Source organism: Lutra lutra, chromosome 5 (genome assembly GCF_902655055.1).
Source record: "Lutra lutra chromosome 5, mLutLut1.2, whole genome shotgun sequence".
NCBI classification, from domain to species: Eukaryota; Metazoa; Chordata; class Mammalia; order Carnivora; family Mustelidae; genus Lutra; species Lutra lutra.
This window is the reverse complement of record NC_062282.1, coordinates 144,118,363-144,142,720: the sequence shown is the minus strand read 5'-3', so window position 1 is coordinate 144,142,720 and position 24,358 is coordinate 144,118,363. Positions and strand designations below refer to the sequence as shown.

The following is a 24,358-nucleotide window of genomic DNA, read 5'->3' as shown; positions in this document are numbered from 1 at the left end:
TCACAAGTCAGTCACCTTTGTCTTTACGTGAAATCATTTGTCAAGGTCAGATTTCATCCTGATTATTTCTTCTGCTGGCAAAAGTTTTCCTCCTTGACGCTGACTTTCTAGTTTACTTTTTTAAGGTAGACTAGCTCCGCAGAATCTGAAGCTGAACAGAATTGATAAGGTAGTCACCCATTCATTGTACAGAAGGAAATTCTTGAATTTGGTAAACTGTGAGCTGTAATTTTTTGAGACAGAAGGCTGATGCAAAATGAATCCCTTTAAGTATAAATATATTGATAAAAATAAGAAGTTTGGAGTCAGGGAATCCAAAGTATGTTTCTTTTTTCTTTTTTTGTTTCTTTTTAAATCTCTTTCATCAAAATTTTTCCTCGGGAAGTTTTTACCAACAAATTTTTAAAGTTTTCGTAGAAGGGACAGTTGGATGAATTTTATTATGGTCATCAGTTGGAAGACGCTGCATTGAAGGATCACAAGGTGGGAGGTTTTAATAGTTTAAATGTTTTGGTCTGGCATGATGCGGTATGCACGCGGGAGTGGATCCGTCTGCTGCCAAGCCTTGGTGGACAGTAATTGAACGAGTGCTCAGTGCAGGATACATAGTAGGTAGAGCAGACGATAGGGCCTAGTATTTACTAGTCTCTTCGTTGAGATAAAATTGTTGGCCCACAGGGCTTAATAATGACCGTATTTCTACCTCTTACTAAGGCACAGAGAGAGATAAATTTCCCCTAGTTTGTGTTTGGAGACATGTATAACAAAAGTGTAAGCAGGCACCCTGGTTTTCTAGATACAGAACACGCAAACAGGACATTTAATTATACTCTTCTCCCTCGGGTGGATATGTAGCTTATCTTTATGTAAGGGACATAGAGTCGATGTTCCTGTTTAAAGGCATATCTCTGCTCCTTGTGGCCAATTTTGATATTGTGGTATTTAGCCAGAGGGCGTGGGCTCCGTTCAGGGCTGTTTTGCCAGATTTTCGCAAGATACTTCATTGTCAAGGTCCATAGTCCCATGTTGTTCCTGTTTTTCTCTTATTTCTGTTGCTGCTGCTTAATATTTTTACCCTATAACTTTTGATTTAGTTACCTTTTTTTTCTGCTCAGTTCTGTGTGGGTAAGGACTCTGTTTTATCTTCTGTATCTCCTAAAGGACCTAGACTATTTCCTTGTTCAGAGAAGGTACTTTGTTCACTGGACCTTTTTTGTTGTTTGACATAGACTCTTCTTGAAGGGGGTGGGGGTGGGGACACGTGTGTCTTTTGAGATTGGTCAAAAAAATTCCTTTTTTTGTGTGGGATTAAGATATAATCTTAGTTTATAAACTTATTTTGTAAAACCTTTACAGCATCGTGTGGTCATGTGGGTCATTTTTCCTGTATTGATCTCTTACTGTTGAGTTTATTAAATTCGGAACAGGAGCTTTAAAATTCTAACAAAAAGAGAAAGAGGTCTTGCATGTCTTTTTATTTTGTCATTGCAGCATGTGCTGGTGAAGTCCAGCAGGACAGGTACTGTGTCTTGCAAAATCATTTGTCATACTTGGCTGAAGAGCCAGATTTCATTTGGTTAAGGGGAAAGTCAGTCTGTTGAAATGGCTTACCTTTTGGTGGATTTTTTTTTACTGCTTTTTTTTCTGTGACCTACCTGTGAACTTTCTAGACCAGCTGCAAGTTGTGTTCCTCCCTGGCCACTGCTACCCCCTAGTTTTAGCTTTTCAGATACCTGTTTCTAGCTTGCATCACACACACTACTGTTTCTTCTTTGTTAATTTTTGTTCTGCCCAGTGTATTTTTTACATGAGTAAGAAAAAGTAGAGGAATAAATAAACCTGGGAGGGTATGACAACAGAGTATCTTGTCTATGAAAAAGTGATTCCTCCTAATTTTATGACTAGCTCAGAGTTCCTTAAGAAGTAAGACCAAAAGGGTAGAGTAGTTTGTTTCTCATGTAAGTCACCTTATGCTGGGTTATGCTGGGTTAGCAAACAAATCTCAATGTCTGACAATAGTAAAGAATTATTTCATGCTTTTGTGGCCTTTTAGCCTCCAGTCAACTGTGTCTCTGCTCTCAGTGTCTTCTTAATTTCAGGATCCCAGCTAAAGGAACAGCTTCTGTCTGGGACATTGTTGTTTTTGGGACGGAGGGAGGAAACCAGTGGATCCATGATGGCTCCTAAGTCTCTTCTTAGCATGCCACTGCCACTCCCGTTTCATTGGCCAGGGGAAGTCCCTTGGCCAAGCATCACAAAGATATTCTCTGACTTCATGTTAATATGATTGCTGTGTTTTATATCCCATAATAGAAAGAGTTGTGGGAGATTGCAGTCTGGGTATAAGAACTGGTCAGCCTTTGGCTGATAGTTACAACAAGGGATGTTCAGTGTTGTCTAAATTACATCTTACAGGAAATGGTTTTACACGCCTGTGAATGTTGGCACTGGAATTTTTTGGACTTTTCTCAGTAGGTGAGCCAGAGGCAGGACTCCGAGTCTTAAGTTTTCTCTTGAGGGCATGAGCAGAAAGATGGCTCAAGTGGTCCAGCAGGAAGAACCTCTCTTGACCATTAGAAAGGCAGAACCTTTTCAGTTCTTGAACTGGAGAAGTAGCACCTTCGGGTCGTTGAAATCACAATCCTTTAAGATGGGCATGATTTCTTGCCTGTGCTGCTGTTACACAGTGGCTGGTAAAGATGACTCTTAGGTTCCCAGGGCCTGATGACAGAGTCCATGTTTCCAAGCCCAGTGTGATCCTCATAGCTGAAAGGGGAATGGTGGTGGGAAAAACATACTGCCTTCCAAGTCAGGTCGGGCTTCCAGTCCTGGCTATGCTGCCTAACCATGTGATCTCTTACACTGTTAGTAGCCACCTTATCAAACTTCGAGAATTATGGTGGGGATTAAGTGACATCAAAAACTAAAGGCCTGGTGGGGAGGAGTCAAGATGGCGGAGAAGTAGCAGGCTGAGACTACTTCAGTTAGCAGGAGATCAGCTAGATAGCTTATCTAAAGATTGCAAACACCTACAAATCCAACGGGAGATCGAAGAGAAGAAGAACAGCAATTCTAGAAACCGAAAACCAACCACTTTCTGAAAGGTAGGACTGGCGGAGAAGCGAATCCAAAGCGACGGGAAGATAGACCGTGGGGGTAGGGGCCGGCTCCCGGCAAGCGGCGGAGCAACGGAGCACAAAATCAGGACTTTTAAAAGTCTGTTCCGCTGAGGGACATCGCTCCAGAGGCTAAACTGGGGTGAAGCCCACGCGGGGTCAGCGTGGCCTCAGGTCCTGCAGGGTCACAGAAGGACCGGGGGTGTCTGAGTGTCACAGAGCTTACAGATATTAGAACGGGGAAGCCGGCTACAGAGACAGAGCCAAGGAGTGAGCTCTCAGCTCGGGGTTACCTTGAACTGGTCACAGGCTCGGTCAGCTTGGAGCGCGGCCGGAGGCCAGGGAGACGGGAGTAATTGGGTGCTATTCTCTGCGGGTGTACTGAGGAGTGGGGCCCGAGCTCTCGCTCCTCTGAGCCAGAGACTGGGAGGCCGCCATCTTCATTCCCGTCCTCCGGAACTCTACAGAAAGGGCTCAGGGAACAAAAGATCCTGAAAGGGAATCCGAGCCGATTACTCAGCCCGGCCCCGGGTAAGGGCGGTGCAGCTCCGCCTGGGGCAAAGACACTTGAGAATCACTACAACAGGCCCCTCCCCCAGAAGATCGACAAGAAATCCAGCCAGGACCAAGTTCACCTACCAAGGAGTGCAGTTTCAATACCAAGGAGAGCAGCGGAATTCAAGAGGAGGAGAAAGCAAAGCACGGAACTCATGGCTTTCTCCCCATGATTCTTTAGCCTTGCAGTTAATTTAATATTTTTTTCTTTTTCAATTTTTTTTCTTCTTCTGCTAAATTTTTTTTAACTTTTACCCTTTCTTAACGTTTTTTAACTACTTTATCTAATATATATATATATATATATATATATATTTCTTTTTTATATTTCTTTATTCGTTTTCTTTTTTTAATTTTTTTTTTCTGAACCTCTTTTTATCCCCTTTCTCCCCCCCCCCCCCATGATTTAGGATCACTTCTGATTTGGTTAAAGCGTATTTTCCTGGGGTCTTTGCCACCATTTTAGTATTTTACTTGCTCCTTCATATACTCTTCTCTGGACAAAATGACAAGGCGGAAAAATTCACCACAAAAAAAAGAACAAGAGGCAGTACCGAAGGCTAGGGACCTAATCAATACAGACATTGGTAATATGTCAGATCTAGAGTTCAGAATGACGATTCTCAAGATTCAAGCCGGGCTTGAAAAAGGTATGGAAAATATTAGAGAAACCCTCTCTGGAGAGATAAAAGCTCTTTCTGGAGGAATAAAAGAACTAAAATCTAACCAAGTTGAAATAAAAAAAGCTATTAATGAGGTGCAGTAAGAAATGGAGGCTCTCATTGCTAGGATAAATGAGGCAGAAGAAAGAAGTAGTGATGTAGAAGACCAAATGACAGAGAATAAAGAAGCTGAGAAAATGAGGGACAAACAGCTACTGGACCATGAGGGGAGAATTCGAGAGATAAGTGACACCATAAGACGAAACAACATTAGAATAATTGGGATTCCAGAAGAAGAAGAAGAGAGAGGGGAGCAGAAGGTATATTGGAGAGAATTATTGGAGAGAATTTCCCTAATATGGCAAAGGGAACAAGCATCAAAATCCAGGAAGTGCAGAGAACCCCCCTCAAAATCAACAAGAATAGGTCCACACCCCATCACCTAATAGTAACATTTACAAGTCTTAGCGACAAAGAGAAAATCCTGAAAGCAGCCCAGGAAGAGAAGTCTGTAACATGCAATGGCAAAAAATATTAGATTGGGAGCAGACTTATCCACAGAGACCTGGCAGGCCAGAAAGAGCTGGCATGTTATATTCAGAGCACTAAACGAGAGAAACATGCAGCTAGGCTATCATTGAAAATAGAAGGAGAGATAAAAAGCTTCCAGGACAAACAAAAACTGAAAGGATTTGCAAACACCAAACCAGCTCTACAGGAAATATTGAAAGGGGTCCTTTAAGCAAAGAGAGACCCTGAAAGTAGTAGATCAGAAAGGAACAGAGACAATATACAGTAACAGTCACCTTACAGGCAATACAATGGCACTAAATTCATATCTCTCAATAGTTACCCTGAATTTTAATGGGCTAAATGCCCCAATCAAAAGACACAGGGTATCAGAATGGATAAAAAAACAAAACCCATCTGTATGTTGCCTACAAGAAACTCATTTTAGACCCGAAGACATCTCCAGATATAAAGTGAGGGGGTGGAAAAGAATTTACCATGCTAATGGACATCAGAAGAAAGCAGGGGTGCCAGTCCTTAGATCAATTAGATTTTAAGCCAAAGACTATAATAAGAGATGAGGAAGGACACTATATCATACTCAAAGGATCTGTCCAACAAGTAGATCTAACAATTTTAAATATCTATGCTCCTAACGTGGGAGCAGCCAACTATACAAACCAATTAATAACAAAATCAAAGAAACAGATCAACAATAATACAATAATAGTAGGGGACTTTAACACTCCCCTCACTGAAATGGACAGATCATCAAAGCAAAGGATCAACAAGGAAATAAAGGCCTTAAATGACACACTGGACCAGATGGACATCACAGATATATTCAGAACATTTCATCCCAAAACAACAGAATACACATTCTTCTCTAGTGCACATGGAACATTCTCCAGAATAGATCACATCCTTGGTCCTAAATCAGGTCTCAACCGGTATCAAAAGATTGGGATCAGGGGCGCCTGGGTGGCTCAGTGGGTTAAGCCGCTGCCTTCGGCTCAGGTCATGATCTCAGAGTCCTGGGATCGAGCCCCGCATCGGGCTCTCTGCTCTCTCAGGGAGCCTGCTTCCTCCTCTCTCTCTGCCTGCCTCTCTGCCTGCTTGTGATCTCTCTGTCAAATGAATAAATAAAATCTTAAAAAAAAAAAAAAAGATTGGGATCATTCCCTGCATATTTTCAGACCACAATGCTCTGAAGCTAGAACTCAATCACAAGAGGAAATGTGGAAAGAACCCAAATACATGGAGACTAAACAGCATCCTTCTAAAGAATGAATGGCTCAACCAGGAAATTAAAGAAGAATTGAAAAAATTTATGGAAACGAAGGATAATGAAAACACAACAGTTCAAAATCTGTGGGACACAACAAAGGCAGTCCTGAGAGGAAAATATATAGCGGTACAAGCCTTTCTCAAGAAACAAGAAAGGTCTCAGGTACACAACCTAACCCTATACCTAAAGGAGCTGGAGAAAGAACAAGAAAGAAACCCTAAACCCAGCAGGAGAAGAGAAATCATAAAGATCAGAGCAGAAATCAATGAAATAGAAACCAAAAAAAACAATAGAACAAATCAACGAAACTAGGAGCTGGTTCTTTGAAAGAATTAATAAGACTGATAAACCCCTTGCCAGATTTATCACAAAGAAAAGAGAAAGGACCCAAATAAATAAAATCATGAATGAAAGAGGAGAGATTACAACTAACACCAAAGAAATACAAACAATTATAAGAACATACTATGAGCAACTCTACGCCAACCAATTTGACAATCCGGAAGAAATGGATGCATTCCTAGAGACATATAAACTACCACAACTGAACCAGGAAGAAATAGAAAGCCTGAACAGACCCATAACCAGTAAGGAGATTGAAACAGTCATCAAAAATCTCCAAACAAACAAAAGCCCAGGGCCAGGCGGCTTCCTGGGGGAATTCTACCAAACATTTAAAGAACTAATTCCTATTCTCCTGAAACTGTTCCAAAAAATAGAAATGGAAGGAAAACTTCCAAACTCATTTTATGAGGCCAGCATCACCTTGATCCGAAAACCAGACAAGGATCCCATCAAAAAAGAGAACTACAGACCAATATCCTTGATGAACACAGATGCGAAAATTCTCACCAAAATACTAGCCAATAGGATTCAACAGTACATTAAAAGGATTATTCACCACGACCAAGTGGGATTTATTCCAGGGCTGCAAAGTTGGTTCAACATCCGCAAATCAATCAATGTGATACAACACATTAATAAAAGAAAGAACAAGAACCATATGATACTCTCCATAGATGCTGAAAAAGCATTTGACAAAGTACAGCATCCCTTCCTGATCAAAACTCTTCAAAGTGTAGGGATAGAGGGCACATACCTCAATATTATCAAAGCCATCTATGAAAAACCCACCGCAAATATCATTCTCAATGGAGAAAAACTGAAAGCTTTTCCGCTAAGGTCAGGAACACGGCAGGGATGTCCATTATTACCACTGCTATTCAACATAGTACTAGAAGGCCTAGCCTCCACAATCAGACAACAGAAGGAAATTAAAGGCATCCAAATTGGCAAAGAAGAAGTCAAACTGTCACTCTTCGCAGATGATATGATACTATATGTGGAGAACCCAAAAGACTCCACTCCAAATCTGCTAGAACTTGTCCAGGAATTCAGTAAAGTGTCAGGATATAAAATCAATGCCCAGAAATCAGTGGCATTTCTCTACACCAACAACAAGACAGAAGAAAGAGAAATTAAGGAGTCCATCCCATTTACAATTGCACCCAAAACTATAAGATACCTAGGAATAAACCTAACCAAAGAGACTAAGAATCTATACACAGAAAACTATAAAGTACTCATGAAAGAAATTGAGGAAGACACAAAGAAATGGAAAAATGTTCCATGCTCCTGGATTGGAAGAATAAATATTGTGAAAATGTCTATGCTACCTAAAGCAATCTACACATTTAATGCAATTCCTATCAAAGTACCATCCATTTTTTTCAAAGAAATGGAACAAATAATCCTAAAATTTATATGGAACCAGAAAAGACCTCGAATAGCCAAAGGAATATTGAAAAAGAAAGCCAAAGTCAGTGGCATCACAATTCCGGACTTCAAGCTCTATTACAAAGCTGTCATCATCAAGACAGCATGGTACTGGCACTAAAACAGACACCTACATCAATGGAACAGAATAGAGAGCCCAGAAATAGACCCTAAACTCTATGGTCAACTATTCTTCAACAAAGCAGGAAAGAATGTCCAATGGAAAAAAGACAGCCTCTTCAATAAGTGGTGTTGGGAAAATTGGACAGCCACATGCGGAAAAATGAAATTGGATCATTTCCTTACACCACACATGAAAATAGACTCAAAATGGATGAAGGACCTCAATGTGAGAAAGGAATCCATCAAAATCCTAGAGAACAGAGGCAGCAACCTCTTCGACGTCAGCCGCAGCAACATCTTCCTAGGAACATCGCCAAAGGCAAAGGAAGCCAGGGCAAAAATGAACTATTGGGATTTTATCAAGATCAAAAGCTTTTGCACAGCCAAGGAAGCAGTTAACAAAACCAAAAGACAAATGACAGAATGGGAGAAGATATTTGCAAACGACATATCAGATAAAGGGCTAGTGTCCAAAATCTATAAAGAACTTAGCAAACTCAACACCCAAAGAACAAATAATCCAATCAAGAAATGGGCAGAAGACATGAACAGACAATTCTGCAAAGAAGACATCCAGATGGCCAACAGACACATGAAAAAGTGCTCCATATCCCTTGGCATCAGGGAAATACAAATCAAAACCACAATGAGATATCACCTCACACCAGTCAGAATGGCTAAAATTAACAAGTCAGGAAATGACAGATGCTGGTGTGGATGCGAAGAAAGGGGAACCCTCCTACACTGTTGGTGGGAATGCAAGCTGGTGCAACCACTCTGGAAAACAGCATGGAGGTTCCTCAAAATGTTGAAAATAGAACTACCCTATGACTCAGCAGTTGCACTACTGGATATTTACCCTAAAGATACAAACGTAGTGATCCAAAGGGGCACGTGCACCCGAATGTTTATAGCAGCAATGTCTACAATAGCCAAACTATGGAAAGAACCTAGATGTCCATCCACAGATGAATGGATAAAGAAGAGGTGGTATATATACACAATGGAATACTAGCCATCAAAAGAAATGAAATCTTGCCATTTGCGACGACGTGGATGGAACTAGAGGGTATCATGCTTAGCGCAATAAGTCAATCGGAGAAAGACAACTATCATATGATCTCCCTAATATGATGGAGAGGAGATGCAACATGGGGGGTTTAAGTGGTAGGAGAAGAGTAAATGAAACAAGATGGGATTGGGAGGGAGACAAACCATAAGTGACTCTTAATCTCACAAAACAAACTGAGGGTTGCCGCGGGGTGGGGGGTTGGGAGAGGGGGGGTTGTGTTATGGACATTGGGGAGGGTATGTGCTATAGTGAGTGCTGTGAAGTGTGTAAACCTGGCGATTCACAGACCTGTACCCCTGGGGATAAAAATATATGTTTATAAAAAATAAAATTAAAAAAAAAAACAAAAAACTAAAGGCCTAACAGACACATGAAAAAATGCTCCACATCACTCGGCATCAGGGAAATACAAATCAAAACCACAATGAGATACCACCTCACACCAGTCAGAATGGCTGAAATTAACAAGTCAGGAAATGACAGATGCTGGCGAGGATGCAAAGAAAGGGGAACCCTCCTACACTGTTGGTGGGAATGCAAGCTGGTGCAGCCACCCTGGAAAACAGCATGGAGGTTCCTCAAAAAGTTGAAAATAGAGCTACCCTATGACCCAGCAATTGCACTACTCAGTATTTACCCTAAAGATACAAACGTAGTGATCCAAAGGGGCACGTGCACCCGAATGTTTATAGCAGCAATGTCTACAATAGCCAAACTATGGAAAGAACCTAGATGTCCATCCACAGATGAATGGATAAAGAAGAGGTGGTATATATATACAATGGAATTCTATGCAGCCATCAAAAGAAATGAAATCTTGCCATTTGCGACGACGTGGATGGAACTAGAGGGTATCATGCTTAGCGCAATAAGTCAATCGGAGAAAGACAACTATCATATGATCTCCCTGATATGAGGAAGTGGAGATGCAATGTGGGGGGGTTTGGAGGAAAAGAATAAATGAAACAAGATGGGATTGGGAGGGAGACAAACCATCAGAGACTCTTAATCTCACAAAACAAACTGAGGGTTGCTGGGAGGGGGGTCGGGAGAGGGTGGTGGGATTGTGGACATTTGGGAGTATATGTGCTATGGTGAGTGCTGTGAAGTGTGTAAACCTGGAGATTCACAGACCTGTACCCCTTGGCCTAATGACACATTATATGTTTATAAAATTAAAAAAAAAAAAAAAACCAAAACCAAAACTCAAGGCCTGGGGCTCCTGGGTGCCTCAGCTATTGGGCTATGCCTACAGTTCTGGTCGTGGTGCTGGGGTCCTGGGCTTGAGCCCCGCGTGGGACTCTCTGCCTGCTGGGGGTCCTGCTTCTCCCTTTCCTACTCCCCTTGCTTGTGTTCCCTCTCTTGCTGTCTCTCTCTCTGTCAGATAAATAAATAAAATCTTAAAAAAACAAAAACAAAGAAAACTAAAGGCCTTTGTAAAGGGAAAAGAATGGCGCCAATGGTAGGGACTGCCTGCCCTGTGTGAGGTCCTTTGCTTAGGATCTGGAATGTCCAAGTGAGCCTGAGGTCTTGCTCACGCAAGGGCATCCTAGCCTCCTTATATGTAACGTGTTTCTATTTTAGATTCTTAAAGAAAAGGGTCTACCTTAGGCACTGATGTATTCTCTTCAGTGTAAACTCAGTGCTTTGCTTAGTGATCACTTAAGACATACACGCTGAAGCTGGTGCAGCCACTCTGGGGAACGATACAGCACATCCTCACCAAGCTGAAAATAGAGCTACCCTACCATCCAGCAATTGCACCAGTAGGTATTTACCCGAAGAATAGAGAAATACATATTTGAAGGAGTACATGCACCCTGATGTTTAGAGCAGCATTATCAACAATAGCCAAACTATGGAAACAGCCCACATGCCCTTCGAGTGATGAGTGGAAAACAAAGACACACACACACACACACACACACACACACACACACGAGTACTACCCAGGCATCAAAAAGAATGACATCTTGCCATTTGCAGTGATGTGGATGGAGCTAGAGCGTGCTGTGCTCGGTGAAACGAGTCAATCAGAGAAGGACAAATAACAGGTGATTTCATTCATGTGGAATTTAAGAAACAAAATGGATGAACATAGGAGAGGGAGAAAGAGAGGGAAATAAATCATGAGAGACTCTCAACTATGGAGAAGAAAGTGAGAGGCGTTGGAAGAAGGTGGGTGGGGGCTGGGCTAGATGGGGGATAGGTATTAAGGAGGGCACTTGTGATGGGCACTGGGTGTTGTGTGTAAGTGATGAACTCTTCTCCTGAAACCAATATTGTGCTGTATGCCAACTAACTGGAATTCAAATTAAATGGATGAATAAATAAATAAATGGGAAAAAAGGACATACATGCTGATTAAGTGAATGGGTTATATGACACATGGAGAAGGATCGCAAGAAGGCACGTGTGGATTCCAGCTTATGATAAAGGAGGTATATATACAATGTCCACACCTTCCCCAGATGCTTCTTAGGACTTTCACGAACCCAGGTGATGGGAGGCAGCCTTTAAAGATAGCTTTAGAATAGCCCCAGGCTGTTTATAATTTTTAAATGATAGGAAAATTAAAAATTCTTCATACAGTTAGTAGATATCATCACATGGACTCCTTTATTGATCCAGCAGTTATTTACTGGGTGCTTGTCATGTAGCAAGCCTGTTCTAGGAGCCGAAGGAATAGAGTGGGGGATAGAATAGATGTTTTCACAGAGCTTACATTCTAGTTTGGGGGAGGGCTTTGGGGAAACACAGTAAATACTTATGTAAAACTCTGTCAGCTAACAAAGAGTTCTGTGGAGAAAGAATCTGAGTGAATGGCCTGGAAGAGAATTCTGAGGAGGGAGCTGGGGGCAGGGAGAGATTGTGCCATTGAGATGTGGGGCCCAGGAACCTGTGACAGGGGCCCAGCTAGTGAGTGCATCAGTCTTGGGGCAGGAGTAGGCTCACTTGTGTTCAGGGTCAGTCAGAGGGCCAGTGCATCTGGAGCAAGGTCATCAAAGGGGACAAAACTGGGAGATGAGAACAGAGAGGTTGTGGAGAGCCAGATTGCAGATCCTTTAGCTGAGCCCAGGCCAACTTTTACCCTGTTGGAGATGGGGAGCCATTGGTGAGTGTAAATAGAGGAACAGCCTGACCTGATTTAAGCTCTAAGTGGATGGTTCTGATTGCTGTGTAGAGAATAACTGTGGGGGAGCAAGAATGCAGGTGGGGAAGGATGATGTGGTCACTGGGGCTTTCGTACCATTAACTCTTCTTGGGCATCTTAATGATTTTTCCATTAGAGAGAGAAAAGAAAGCAGAGTCCTATCAAGTTACTGCAATAATCCACAGAAGAGATAGTGGTGAGATAGGTCGTAGGGCTGGAGGTGGGGCAAAGAGGTTAAATTCTAGGTATATTTTGAAGGTAGATAGGGTCGGGTTTGCTGATTTGCTGATGTGGGTTGCCAGGGAAGGAGGAAGATTGAGAGGCCATTTACTGAGATAGGGAAAGACCCACAGAAGGGTGGGATGGGGAGGGAGGAGATGTTCCTGCTAGACTTTCAGAAGGAGATACTCAGCAGACAGTGGCCTACAAGACTATGTCGTTGGGGGACAGGTTGCAACTACATCAATCTGAATATTCTCGGTTTATAGATGGTATCCGAAGCCAGGAGACTGAATTACCTCACCTGGGTGGTGAGTACAGATGAGCAGGAGAAGAGGTCCAACGACTGAACTCTGGATGATCAGTTTCTCATTTTCCATTTTTTCTCTCAGTAAGGATTACTTTGATGCCTTCTTGTTGTTCAGACAAAGAAAACCAGGTACAGGAGCCTAATTTAAGACCCTGCTTTCTAAACTATCACTGCAATTTGTGGCCCTTCACATATTTAGAAACACTGATGGCCGCTCTGGAGAAGCTTTCTGATAGAGAGTGAGTATATCTTTCAGCCTAACAGTGGAAACAGTATGGCAACTCTGTGTTGTTCCCTTTTGGTTTAGTGGAAAAAATTGTGTTCCTTTTTTGGATAAAAGAAACTTGCTTCCAGTGTTAGAGGAACAGAGTGGCTTTGTGGTAGGTGCAGATTCTAGTCTGGATTTTGCCATTTCCTACAGCCTTGGCTCCTCTGGCACGTTCCCTAACCCTTCCGGACTTTCCTCATCTGTGAAACTGGGAACAGCTGTTCTGCCAGCATTTCAAAAGCTCTGTGGAGGGGCGCCTGGGTGGCTCAGTGGGTTAAGCCTCTGCCTTCGGCTCGGGTCGTGATCTCAGGGTCCTGGGATTGAGCCCTGCATCGAGCTCTCTGTTCAGCAGGGAACCTGCTTCCTCCTCTCATTCTCTCTCTCTGCCTGCCTCTCTGCCTGCTTGTGATCTCTCTCTCTGTCAAATAAATAAATAAAATCTTAAAAAAAAAAAAAAAAAAGCTCTGTGGAGAGCAAAGGCTGCAGTGTACCCAGTGGTACTTTGAAAATGTCAAGTATACATATACCAGTATGAGGTACAAATGGTATTTTAAAACCCTATTTATTATTATTATTATTCCTTAGAATTTTAGCCATCCGTTTAATGGTAACAGTGTCACATAGTATGGGCAGGTTTCTCTTTGCATGTAATTGCAAAACGATCTTTTCCCATTGTTGCTCTCCCAGGCTTTCACCCTGAGATTTAGGTCTGGTGACAGTGGCATGATGCATGGGGTCAGTGTTCACTGAGTGCACTCCGATGTGGAGCCTTGTCTTGAGTAAGTCTGTTCTGAGGCTGTTTAACTGTGCAGCTCCGATCTCAGGTAGTTATTTACATGAGCTTCAGTGCTTACCTGTTTGGTTGCACTTTGAACAATTTCCACTTGAGGGTAGTGTTCCATTGCATAATGGAGTAATTCTTTCCAAATATCCCGTTTGCCAGTTTGCTTTTGAACTTTGCCTTACTTAGTTAAAAAGGCTCTTACAAGCTTGTTAGCTGTGAGTCTTAAACTTTACTGGTGGTTTCCTGTCATTTGAGTAATTGCATAGAAATGAACAATTAAGAGGAGTTTAGTGTTGAGAATCTTTTTTCATCTCTTGAGCAATAATGTAAGCCTCTTTCCATTACTTTGTGTCTTCATACCAGTTTTTATTTGCAGTAAGACAATAAGACTACACTGGTAGAAAAATATATTCCAGTCCACCTTCTGAAAAACCCTTTTCCTTAAAAAAGTTATGTGAAAACACATTTGACTTAGCTGATTTTCAGTATGGTTTGGCGTTGGCTTTTTCCCTGCCTCATTTCCTTGTCTTTAACCACCCAACCCCATCCAGCCAACATTTGAATAAAAAGAGAGAGAGAGAGAGAGACATTCTTTAAAAGAAAAAAAAAATCTTGTTTTTTTACCCCAGATGTGGCAACCATGTTTGGTAATATTAAAAGGCTTTAAATTTTAGTATATCACCCTGCCATTTATTGATTAATTTTTTATTGTTGTTCCTCTAGACTTATGTAATTATGTTATTACAAAATGTTCATTTTGCAGGTGCCTGGGTGGCTCAGTGGGTTAAGCCTCTGCCTTCGGCTCAGGCCATGATCTCAGGGTCCTGGGATCGAGTCCCACATCGGGCTCTCTGCTCAGCGGGGAGCCTGCTTCTTCCTCTCTCTCTGTCTGTCTCTGCCTACTTGTGATCTCTGTCAAGTAAATAAATAAAATCTTAAAAAAAAAAAGTTCATTTTGCAATGTGTATTATTTATCTGAAGTGTTTTTAATGTAATTTTTTTTTCAAGTTATTTGGAATTGATCTGTGGATCTTCTTAGTAGTTTTAGCATGTTATTTTGTAAATTTTACCTTAAATTGTGACATACACTAACTTTATTTGTCCCCATTATTTAGTTCTGTTGGTCTTTATGTACTTGTTGCAAATTTTGTATTACTCTAACCAACCCATACTCAATGTTCAGTAGATGAGAAAGCCTTTAAGGACCAGTGCCATCCTCCTACATTTTAGTGTCCCTCTGTAGTACAGTTTCCTTTTTTTTTTTTTTTAAGATTTTATTTATTTATTTGACAGAGATCACAAGAAGGCAGAGAGGCAAGCAGAGAGAGAGAGAGAGAGAGAGAGAGGAGGAAGCAGGCTCCCCGCTGAGCAGAGAGCCCGATTCGGGGCTCGATCCCAGGACGCTGGGATCATGACCTGAGGTCTAGGCAGAGGCTTTAACCCACTGAGCCACCAGGTGCCCCAGTAGTACAGTTTCCTTACAAATAGTAAATGCTTGATCAGTGTTTGTACAGTTGGATACAGCGAGATCTTATGCGGTGAGTATGGTCAGTTGTTAAACACCAAACAGTGGAGTCATGATACCAATTAGAGGCTGAACACCTATGACTTCTGTATATGTTTCTGATCTCTTTTAACAAATGTTTACTTCTTTCATGGTAGACCCTGATACAGTATGTTTTATGAGTATTCTTTTTTGCTCAAAGTGGGTTGAATCATGTTCTCTTTCTTTTCAAAGAAAGGAAAAGCATTGCAAAGTTTAAAATCTCATGAGCTGAACCTGCGTTTAGATATTTTTGCTGCTTTATCTCTCTCCTAGAAACAAAGAAGCATGGTTGAAAGTATGTTATCTCTTGGCATGTTACAGAAGACAGGGGTAGAGTGGGAAGGAATGGAGGAAGTGACAGAGGAGATAAACTCAAAGTGGCATTTTATTTCCAGTTCGTATTTTGAGGTTTAAAAATGAGTTCTTGTTTGCTTTTGCATTGCAGTGAATGACCTAGGAGGGGACATGAAGGGATTGAGTGAAGGCTCCTTAGCCGCTGCTGATAAGGTTGTTGAAGAAATAAGAAGTAAAGGTGGAAAAGCCGTGGCCAACTATGGTATGATACTTGAAAGCACTATGCTGTTTTTTGCCTTTTCCTTCAATTCACGCTGTTGCTCACATTAATAATCATTGAGCAAATGTCTCATCATTCCAGTGTGATTATGAGATTAGATTTTCTCTGAGTCAGCCACAACTGTTTGACTATCTATTTTATATAAGATATGAGGCTTTTAAAAACCTTTGATGTAGATTATTTCACGAGTCTTAACTTTCAGCATATTGTTTATTTAACATTTTTATTAATAAGCACATGATAAAATCAGTAAATTATTAATGATGTGGATAGGAATATGCTTTTGTTTTGAAAGACCCATTTTAGCTAAAAGGTTTTAGGTTATTTCTACAGAATGACATTAGATTTTTCTTTTAAGAATTGTTCTAGAAAAATTCGTGTAGTAATATAGCATAGGAAGAAAAATGCCTCCTTTCTGGTATCCAAACACTAAGTTCCATTTTGCACAAGTAATCATTGCTATATGTGACTTTCTTTCCTTTATAAAAACGTAAGAGTCAAAGTTAGGCATTAAAGCCACCAGGAAAACAGCTATTTGATGTATTGACTCTAATAGTATCTGTAAGGAACCTTCTTGAACAGATTTACTTTAAAAAGCGAGTGCTTATTGACTTTTCTGTAAATTAGATTGTTTTTATTAGCCAGAGGTAAAATTAGATTGCCAGTCTCTTGATTTTGAAATTTTAAAGGAAGGGAAATAGGATATGATTTGTTTTAAGTGTTCTATGGAATAATGAGACAGATATTTTAGTGTCTTCTTTTCTCACTGAGGATCTACAAAAATGTTTTCAACTTTTTTTTTTTTTAAATTCTGGAGTTTAAAAAAATCTATTTTATAATGAGAAAAATTCCAGACTCTCTCCCTTGCCTCTTCCCGCAGTGCTGGTATACAACCAGTATCAATCAGTCAGGATGCAGGTGGGAAAACAAGGCCCTGCAAATCTCCAGGTGTGGAGGGTTTTCACACAGAGAATTAGAGGCTTGCATAACCATGGCAAGGGCTGGGCACCTGCACGTTAGGAAAGCTGTGGATGGCCTTGTCTGGTTCTCACCGCTCAAAGGTCTCTCATCCGTACTCTGCTCCCAAGATTTGCCTGCATATGCAGCCTTCTCCTGCTTCTCCCTTCTTGAGCTGGGTGCCTCTTTTGTCAGATCTCTGTGGATCTCAGGGAAGGGAATATATTTCCTGGCTCCTCCACAGGGATTGCAGAGAAGAGAGAGAGAGGCAGTGGGATGTTGATACCTGGCCATTTGATACACAACTCTGGGGACGTGAGCTCTCTCCCTTGGCTGATGAGCAGAAAAGAAGAAAGCCACTCTATTTTGTTGAGCTTTGCTTTTTGTACTTAGTGATGTACAAATAGTAGGTTTGTTTCCATATGTAGTTATTGAGCTTTGAGCCTGCTTTTTCAAATTAAACATGTACCCCCTTCTCAATTCTGATTTGCATCTTGTAGAGGGAGTGCCTCTGTGACTATTGAAAATTAAATACAATTTAAACAGTTAAATACTCACTTTGTTTGTCATACTAGCCACATTTCAAGGGCTCAGTAGCCACACGTGGATAGTGGCTACAGTATTACTACGGAAATAAGACATTTCCATCCTCACAGAAATTTGTATAAGACAGTGTTGTTTTAGATAGTATTGGCCAAAAATTTTTTATTCCCCTCCATTTTTTTTTTTTCTTTTTGGTGGGTTAAAGAATTGTTTTAGGGGCCGCATTTCCTTTGTAACATTAGATCATCTGTATTTTAATTTGTTACATGCCTGTAATATATATTTGTTTTTGGGGAAATGAATTCTGTTGAGTGAATAGTGTCTGTCATGTGCTCTGATCCAGAATTTAGGAGTTATTTGAGAGGGATAGTACTGATGTTTTGTGCTAATTTTCCTTTCCTCCAGATTCAGTGGAAGCGGGAGAGAAGATTGTGAGGGCAGCACTAGAAGCTTTTGGAAGAATAGGTGATGTTTCTTTGTGTTAATGTACTAACAGAGCAGCTTCTACTTTCTTAATCAAATTTTTTGATTTTTCTTTTGTTTATAAAAAATTCCTTCTCTTTATAACCAAGGTTTTATTTATTTATCTATAGTTATTTATATAGCTAAGTTTTTCAATTGCTTTTACAAATTAATTATTTTACACACCCTACCTTATTTCCCAATAGGCTCCAGGTAGCATTTTTTAATGCAAAAATGTGTTGAGTTTGTTTCATAGTTTTTTGGATTTAAAAACTCCTAAAAAATTGTGAGCATTTTCTCAGTTTGTTATTTGTGAAAACTTAATTCTACCCCAAATGTGTTTATAAAATAAACATTTTGGCAATAGAGGACCCTATGGAATCTTTTAGATAATTATGATTTGGATCATAAGGATTCAAAGCTTTGTGAATTAACTAAGATGAAGTATATGTAATAAAAATCTTTATTTTTGAGAAGGGTTGCAAATGCGTCATTGACTTTGTCCCTCTCTAGATAATCTTCCTGGTTTAGTTCCACACATTCTTAGTAAAAATTTTTTTTTTTTAATTTTTAGTAAAAGTTTATTGAATTACTTCAGAGAAACATTCCCTCAATGTGGAAACTATGGAAAAGTCCAGCATCTTTACATTCTGGAAAACATTAATTTTTGTAATTCAGATGTGCTCCCTCTGCCTTTTTTTCTTTTTTTCTTTTTTTTGGTCTAGTAGATTTGTTTTTCTTGTTATGTTGGGTTGAGCTTAAGGGGTTTGTCGACGTACAATTTGACAGAGGGATAGAGGCCACAAAGATGTGAAGTTAACAGGGTGAGAACAGCCTCAAGATGATGGTTGAGCCTTAAAAAGTGATTCTTTTTTTTTTTTTTTTAATAATGAAAATGCAATTATGTATTAAGATAGGCCATCAGTTTCTAACTCTAATTGTTTCCTTTTTGGAATTTTGACCCTTGAGTGGCAAAGAAAAATCTTTTAAACTTTTACTGTTCTGAGTGAATCCTGAGGTTAAATGAGGATGACTTGTGGTTACCATTGACTGCTAAGAACCTAAGAGTTGGGCAACAATTAATTCTGTAAGCTGATAGAATTTTGTCAAAAGGTGGAGGTGGAAACATTTACATATGAAAGTTTGAGAGGAAAGCTCTGACATGGTGAGATATTTGTGAAGCAAGTATCACAAGATACTTGTGAAGGTTTTTTCTTTGTTTTTTGTTTTGTTTTGTTTTTCTATAGGTACAAAATTCTGTTTTGATAGCACTCTTCTGCTACTATTATTATTTACTTTTCCATGTGGGGAGAAAAAGCCCAATTTTGAAAGAAATACGAGCTGTAAGCCATTGCAAATTAATACACTTGTTTTTATGTTTGTGACTTGGATTTTTTTTATATTGTAGATATTGTGGTCAACAATGCTGGGTGAGTATTTCTTTTTTCATTTCGAGAATAATGTGCATGCGAAGTTTTTGATTTTATTAAAAAGTGGATACTCTTCCTCCCCCTAACCTACGTAATATCATTGTTTTTAGAATTCTGAGGGACAATTCTTTTGGTAGAATAAGTGATGAAGACTGGGGTAAGTTGTTTGTAACATTTGTCTCTGTGGAGCATACCTATCCATTTAGTGTTTTAATATTTGAGACATTTATACATTTAAGGAAAAACCTGCTCCTACCTACTTTTACTTTTGCTAATGTGGATGATGAACATGATGAATAAGCTTTACAACTGAAAATGACCACAAGTCATTTTCCTATATTTCCTATATTTTCTTTTGAACATTTGATAAATGAAAACTTTTTAAGTCATTTGGCAGAAAGATTTTGTGTCTTTCATTCATTTTCCTTTTTTTCTTCTTGAGAAGTTGTTAGCTTTTTCCAGCTGTATTAACTTGTCTTCCACATGCTTGGCTACTGGTGTGAATCTTATTTCAAGAACAAGAGCAGGATATGGAAGGGAGTCTGGGGCCCTGAAAATGTTCAAGATCTGAGAACTGGAGGTGGGGGGTGGGGTCCTAGATGTAATTTTGAAGCTTCTAGTGAGTAGGGGAAAATCGCATTAGGAATGGCACATTGGAAAGATTGGGTTTAAATAACATCACTTTTTTTCCTGTTTGTTCTTCATACCTTTCCTTTCTTCTTTTTTTAAGATTTTATTTATTTGAGAGAAAGAGAAAGGGCACAACTGGGGGGGAGGGGCAAAGGGAGAGGAAGAAGCAGACTCCCCGCTGAGTGGGGAGCCCGATGCTGGGCTTGGTCCTAGGACCCTGGCATCATGATCTGAGCTGAAGGCAGACGCTTACCTGGCTGATCCATCCAGGTGCCCTTTGTGCCTTCACTTTTCATTGGCCATCGGAACTAAAACAAACTGGGGGCTAGAAGTGCAGGAGGCACACGAACTAAGGTAAATTATATCACTGTCGTTGAAGCGTGCTTCTGGGGTGCATGCCCCAGTTCTTTGGGAAGAAGCAAAGCATCTTTGTGATTGAGAATTAAGCAAAGAAGGGCTTTTATTTCCTCTTTCCGATTTAACCACTGGGTAAAGGAAGAAGCTGAGAAAGATAAGATTTGTTGGCCAAAGGGGCTTATGTTGTTGATTTCTTTTCTGCTCTGGGTTGGGGGGCGACAGTGGGCCTTTTCCTCCTCTCCGTTCATCCTAAGCTCACCACTCCTAACCCCTTGGCGACCCTTCCCTTTTTTTTCTTTTTCTTTTTTTAAGTTCCTTTTGTCACTTTTACATTATTATTCTAATATACCCATGGAAACATTTGTTGAGGTTTCAGGCTGAAACAAAAATAAATAAATAGTATCAAAGTTTTAAGAATGGTTAAAAACTTGATAATTAGGGACACCTGGGTGGCTCAGTTGGGTAAGCGTCAGCCTACGGCTTGGGTCATGATCTCAGGGTCCTGGGACCCAGTCCCACCTCAGGCTCCCTGCTCATCGGGGAGCCTGCTTCTCCCTGGGCCTACTGTTCCCCCTTCTTGTGTTCTCTCTCTGACAAATAAATAGACTCTTAAAGAAAAAAAACAACCCAAAACTTGATAATTAGAAGAGTAAAATTAAATCTAGAGTTGTCTATCTAAATCATTCCCCAAATTGTCTGTTCATTAGATGGACATCTCTAAGAACAGATGGGCCTCTCTCTCTCCCCACTGACCTTTCTCCCTCTCTTCCTCCATTTTCTGATCCCTTCTGCCCCAACTCATGTGCAATTTACCCTGGTAAAAATATGGGTATAGGGAAATAGCAATTGGCAAACATTTTTGGACAGTGAACTGTGTAGGATGTGCTTATGCTTTTTAAAAAATGTATTTGTTTTGTTAAAATTTTCATTATTGGAGTATAGTTGACATACAATGTTTTATTATTTCCATGTGCACAGCATTGTGATTCAACAGTTGTACACATTACACTTTAACTAATGTTTGTGTTGGTCCCAGATATATGTGTAAAATTCTTGGATGTTTGAATTAGTGGATTTTTGTAGGAAGTGAGCATAAATTAAAGATGGCATTGTATTTAGATGTGTACAGGGATTATAGTAATTTTATCATAAATTGTAGGGAGAATGGGTATGAACTGTTGATTGGTTACATACTTGGGACACAAGCAAAAATGCTTACTTAGGGAGTGATATGATAGTAGTTGATCTTGAATGCTGGTATAAAATAAACATCTTTGTATAAATAAATCATTGCTTATGTTGATTCTGAGACATGCCTTTCTAATTTTTGACAAAGTATCTAATAAAAATAATTTACTGTTTTAGATATAATCCACAGAGTCCATTTGCGAGGCTCGTTCCAAGTGACCCGGGCAGCTTGGGATCATATGAAGAAACAGAAGTTTGGAAGGTAGAGTTGTGTGTGACTCTCGGGGGTGGGGGTCGGGAATGCAGTGCATGGGTCCTTGTGAACAGGGAAAGGTAAGTGCTTTGGCATTGAAGAAGATCTCTTCAGACATAAGCAGACTTATACTCTTGGCATGTACCCTCTCATTAAATTGGTGTCATTTGGTCAAGAATTAGCTGAGCCAGCCAACTTTATATTTCTTTTCACGTCCCACTTTTCATTTTGATAGCAGTATACAAATGGTGAGGATTCAACTGTACTTCATTCTCTAACCAAAGTATAGTGATACTGTGTCCACTGACCAGCTGAGGAGAGAGGAGTGCTGTGTTTAGCTTGCTGGTACTGGTCTGACATGAGTTGGTCTTTAGAAACTGTTTGGGAGCTGTAGGACTGTGTCTGTGTCTGTGTGAGTGACTAGGAACATGGCAGAGCCACGAGGTGGCTCCGTGGACTCTGGCTGGCTCTTTTCTGTTAACCTGGATTTCACACACATTTACTAGAGGAAATTGTTTGTGATACCTGTTCCTGTTGGACAGTTCTAGCTTCTCCTGATTCTCAGTTTCTGAAAATAAATGATCTAAATTATTTTACTTGGTCTACTAAATAGGGTGAGATGGGCTCACATTTTGGAGGTGGTATTGTTTTGATATGAGGCATTTAATATTATCCAAAAAGAGAGGGGCAAAGTAATGAAAACTAAAGCATTAGAACTGATTTTTCTAATGTTTCTTACCATAACCTTAACTTACACATTTTCACTTTATGTTTATAGGTATTTATTGCTGTTTTCAGTAGCTAATGAATATAGATTCTTATACTTGAATTCATTTGGTCTTAATCAGGGATTCTTTTTAAAACAGTTAAATCTTGTAGTTGAATTTTGAGAGATTACTTCTATTATTAATATTATTTTGCATATATGAATCATGACTGTAGGAACCTGACAGTATACAGAATTTCCTTTGATGGGTGTAATATACAGAAAAAGAAAATAAAAGGCTTAGAGTTGCTGTGTTATCAAAACATGGAAAAGAGATTTTGAGAGATTGATCTTCCTTTTAGGATTATCATGACTGCCTCAGCTTCAGGAATATATGGCAACTACGGCCAGGCCAATTATAGTGCAGCAAAGCTGGGTCTTCTGGGCCTTTCAAATACCCTTGCAATTGAAGGCCAGAAAAGCAACATTCATTGTAACACTATTGCCCCTGCTGCTGGATCACGGATGACCCAAAACATTATGCCTGAAGGTAAGTAGCTTAGATTTTTCAGTGCTCGTAGCCACAAATCTACGTGGAGTGAGCTTTGCAGAAGTATTTAATTTTCTGAATAGTTTAAAAAGTTATTTATCTTACCTTTTCAAAAAGCATTATGTATCATTGTGTTCATTATGGAAACTTTAGAAAAGCCCAAAGGAAAAAAATTTTAAATGACCCACAGTTCTGCCACACAGAAATATACTTTTATTCTTTTTCTCTGTGTAGGTACACATAAATACATATATATATCTTTTTTTTTAATGGAATGAAGTAATAGCATTTTGACCATTTTATAGTGATAATTATTTTTTTAAATTAATAGACTATTTTTTAGATCTGTGTTTTAGGTTTATGGAAAAATTGGGCAGAATGATAAAGGTAGTTTTCCCTCTTATTAACATCTTGCATTAGTGCCCTATGTTTGTTATAACTGATGAACCAGTATTGATCCATTATTGTTAATCAAAGTTCATAGTTTCCATTAGGGCTCATTCTGTGTATTGTATAGTTGCATGGGTTTTCACAAACATACAATGTTCTGTATCCACCGTCATATACAGAATTTATTTATATAGAGTTGTTTCATTGCCCTGACAATCCCCCATGCTTCACCTCTTCATCCTCCCCTCTTCCCAGATGTCAGGTAGGACTGAGGTTTATTTCTCTTTATCATTGAATAGTATTCCCTGGTCTGGAGGGACCACAATTTATTTATTGATTCACTGAATGAGAAACATCTTAGTTGCTTCTAGCTTTTGGCTGTACACATTAACTTCACCTAATACCAAATTAACATTATAGTTTACGAAAAGGTATCTTTTTTGTGTTGCCTTATTCCACAGGGATCCAGATAAAGTCCACAGGCATTTTGTTACTAGAGTTCTTATATTATTTAATACACTAGTTTTTTCTTTAAAGATGAGCCATTTATTTGTTGAAGGAACTAGTTCATTTGTCCTATAAACTAGTATTCATTCTTGGTTTGGGTTGTCTTTGCCCATTTGTAGAAAATCAGTTGACCACATAGGTGTGGTTTGTTTCTGAATAATGTGTTCTGTTCCACTGATCTCTGTGGAGATCCTTTTATTCTATAATATTTATAGATATATTATATCTATTTATAGCCTGTCCTTTTACCAATGGTTTTGATTACTCTATATATATATAGTAAGTCTTGAAGTCAGGTAATGTGAGTCTTCCAACTTTGTTCTTTCAGAATGTAAAATGTAAGTGTATGATTGAGAGCCTGTGCTTATACTGTTATATAATACACAGAATACTTGAGTAGTGGAAAAATATGTTGTTGTTGTTGTTTA

The 24,358-nt window shown here is 39.7% G+C and overlaps 1 protein-coding gene across 2 annotated transcripts in view; it reads left to right on the top strand.

Moving 5' to 3' along the window:
- Positions 1-24,358, top strand: part of HSD17B4 (hydroxysteroid 17-beta dehydrogenase 4) — an 89,051-nt gene that overhangs the window by 5,395 nt on the left and 59,298 nt on the right. For both annotated transcript variants that reach the window (XM_047729735.1, XM_047729736.1), the window contains exons 3-8: positions 15,829-15,939; positions 17,863-17,922; positions 19,328-19,349; positions 19,460-19,506; positions 21,702-21,786; positions 22,846-23,033. In XM_047729735.1, coding sequence (XP_047585691.1) covers positions 15,829-15,939; positions 17,863-17,922; positions 19,328-19,349; positions 19,460-19,506; positions 21,702-21,786; positions 22,846-23,033 — 513 coding nt within the window. The remainder of the gene's footprint in view (positions 1-15,828; positions 15,940-17,862; positions 17,923-19,327; positions 19,350-19,459; positions 19,507-21,701; positions 21,787-22,845; positions 23,034-24,358) is intronic.